Source organism: Cyprinodon variegatus, unplaced genomic scaffold (genome assembly GCF_000732505.1).
Source record: "Cyprinodon variegatus isolate N-32 unplaced genomic scaffold, C_variegatus-1.0 Scaffold631, whole genome shotgun sequence".
Taxonomy (NCBI): Eukaryota; Metazoa; Chordata; class Actinopteri; order Cyprinodontiformes; family Cyprinodontidae; genus Cyprinodon; species Cyprinodon variegatus.
The window spans coordinates 71,371-73,862 of NW_015151084.1; the positions used below are offsets into that span (position 1 = coordinate 71,371).

The 2,492-nt window shown below is 42.9% G+C and overlaps 1 protein-coding gene across 1 annotated transcript in view; it reads left to right on the forward strand.

The window, feature by feature from the left end:
- The window catches only part of tbc1d14 (TBC1 domain family member 14), a 96,478-nt gene that overhangs the window by 11,970 nt on the left and 82,016 nt on the right, over nucleotides 1-2,492 (forward strand). The window contains exon 2 of the mRNA XM_015393235.1: nucleotides 442-1,156. Coding sequence (XP_015248721.1) covers nucleotides 442-1,156 — 715 coding nt within the window. The remainder of the gene's footprint in view (nucleotides 1-441; nucleotides 1,157-2,492) is intronic.

Here is a 2,492-nt window from a genome sequence, read left to right on the forward strand (position 1 = left end):
AAGATTGTTAAAAAAATATATAAGATTTTGCATTTAAGATTAAAAAAATGTTTTTGTCCATCAATATGCTCTAAAGTTTTAGCTTCCCTGGTTTAATTTAATAAAATATCTGCCTGTAGAATCAATGTAAAACACACTTTCTTGCTGCTTGAGTGACGATTGTTTCTTCTTTAACCACATTGGGGCGTTTGCTTAGATTATTTTGAAGGTCGGAGTAAATAAAAAAATATTGCTTCATAATGATTTAAAGAAACATTTTTTGTGTAAACTGGGATAAATGTTTCCTGCCAAGTCAACAACCAAGGAGCCTGATTGGCTGAAAGGAGCTGCTCTTTATGGGCATCAGGGATTGTCAAGGTCATTTATTGCACAATAGTGATTGTTTTCAGTTGTTTTATAAGCTTTAAAGTGATGTAAACCTCTGTTCTCTGGTCTATTTAGGGGCATCTGGGGGAGTCGTCATGAAGAACGGCTCTGTGAGCACAGAGGCCCCCAGCCTGCAGGATAAACCCGCCTCCACCTCGTCCGCTCAGCTCGTCCTGCCCACTTATAAACCGTCCTGCTCCTCCACTCCCATCTACTACTGCAGCCCCCGTAAAAACTGCTCCGACTTGGACCCAGACAGTCACAGCTTGACCTCTCAGGACTCAGGAATCCCAACTCTGGAGATCAATCCTCCGGACCCCCTCCTCCACAGCCCCCATCATCATCATCCTCCTTCAGATGACGCCGGCGAGGACTCTCCAGCCACTTTACCTCTGGACGACGGCAGCAGCAGCAGCATGCACAGGTCGTCCACCTTCCCCCGCAGCGGCTACGACTCCGCCCGGCACTTCAGCCCCACCGTCAGACTTGGCGTCGGGGGCGGCGCCCTGAACCGCAGCGACGACATCTCTGTGTGCAGCGTGTCCAGCATGAGCACAGAGCTGTCCGTCTCCAACGAGGACATCCTGGACTTTACCGTCACGTCCAACTCGAGCGCCATCGTAACCCTGGAAACCGATCTCAGCGGCTCGGCTCACTTCTCGGACGTGACGCTTTCTTCGCCGACGGGGGAAACGTGGAGTCCTGGTCGGGGTCATCTGGGGTCGGGCGTCCTGCAGCAGGAAGACGGGAAGCTGAAGAAGCTGGGGCCGTTTGCAAATCTGTTCAACAGGTAAAGCAGTCTCTCACTCTGGATCCACTTCACCGTTTACAACATCAATAAAATCCAAAGAGCCGTTTTCTCCTGAGTCAGGCTGATTAAAAGTTGTTTAGAGCCGCAAATATTGAAGCCTTGTTGACTGAATATGACCTTATAAATAAAAGAAAACCTATACAGGGTTTCCGCGGGTCATTAGAAATCATTAAATAATTATTTTTTAAATTAAGGCCTGATTTGGCATTAAAATTCATTAAATGTGATGATTTTGGCATTTAAAATGCTTTATTTAGAAAAAAAAGGTTTATAAAAACAATTTATTAAACAATATATATATATTTGCAAATATATCACGATATATTTGCGCGGATCTGCTTCCGGTTGATCGTAAAGCTGTATGTTCGGAAAAGAAGCTCGCTGCGGAGAAAAGGCTAGAGAATGGGGAAAATGCTCATTTCAACAAAAGTGGCTGGAAATGGAGGAACTGCAGCCTGCCGACGGGAAAGATGAAGGAATTTGCCGCGTATATCTGAACGTCATGGGTATTTGTTCATGGTATTAAAATTATTTCTAAGAGCATTAAAAAAATCATTAAATTAAATTAATCATTCCTGTTTAAACCCTGCTATATTTGTTACATATTTGCTATAGAAAATCTGGTTGCTATTTCAAACGCAAACATCTTAATTCCAAAAAAGTAAAAAAAAACAATCCAATGGACTTGAACTGTTTCCAAGTTTGAAGACATTTTGCTTCCCATCCAGGAAGCTTTTTCAAAATGTCAGAAATAGCGATGAGTTCTTATGGAAGAAAAACTCTCTCATCGGAATCTGCCTTTTTTTTTAACACCGAATTTTAAACACTGAATTTTTTTAGACATTGAATTCCTTATACTCAATTTTTATCTGGTATAAAAATCAGCTGGTAAAAATTCGGCTGCAAAAGTGTTGACCTTTTGGTGAACTCAAGCCAAAGCAATCTACACTGGATAGAGTCGAGCAGCTTGTAGCCAATGAAATTAGCTCATTTGGTCATGTGACACAACGGCTGCACAGCGCTGTTCCCAGCTGAATGAGGATTTTTTTTTTTTGTTAAAGGTACACTATGCAACTGGTGTTGATTTTCCAGCGAGGCTCCCCCCAGAGGGCGAAAGTAAAAGTGCACTGTCGTAAATATGCACAGCTGTTCTCCTGGTTTCTCCGTCAAGCCAGGCGCGGTTGTTTTGAGCTTAGCAGACAGGCGAACGCAACGAATGACTAATGCTGCGTTCCAGAGATGGGAAGTAACGAAGTACAAATACTTCGATACTGTACCCAAGTAGATTTTTCCGATATTTTTTCTTTTGTTTACT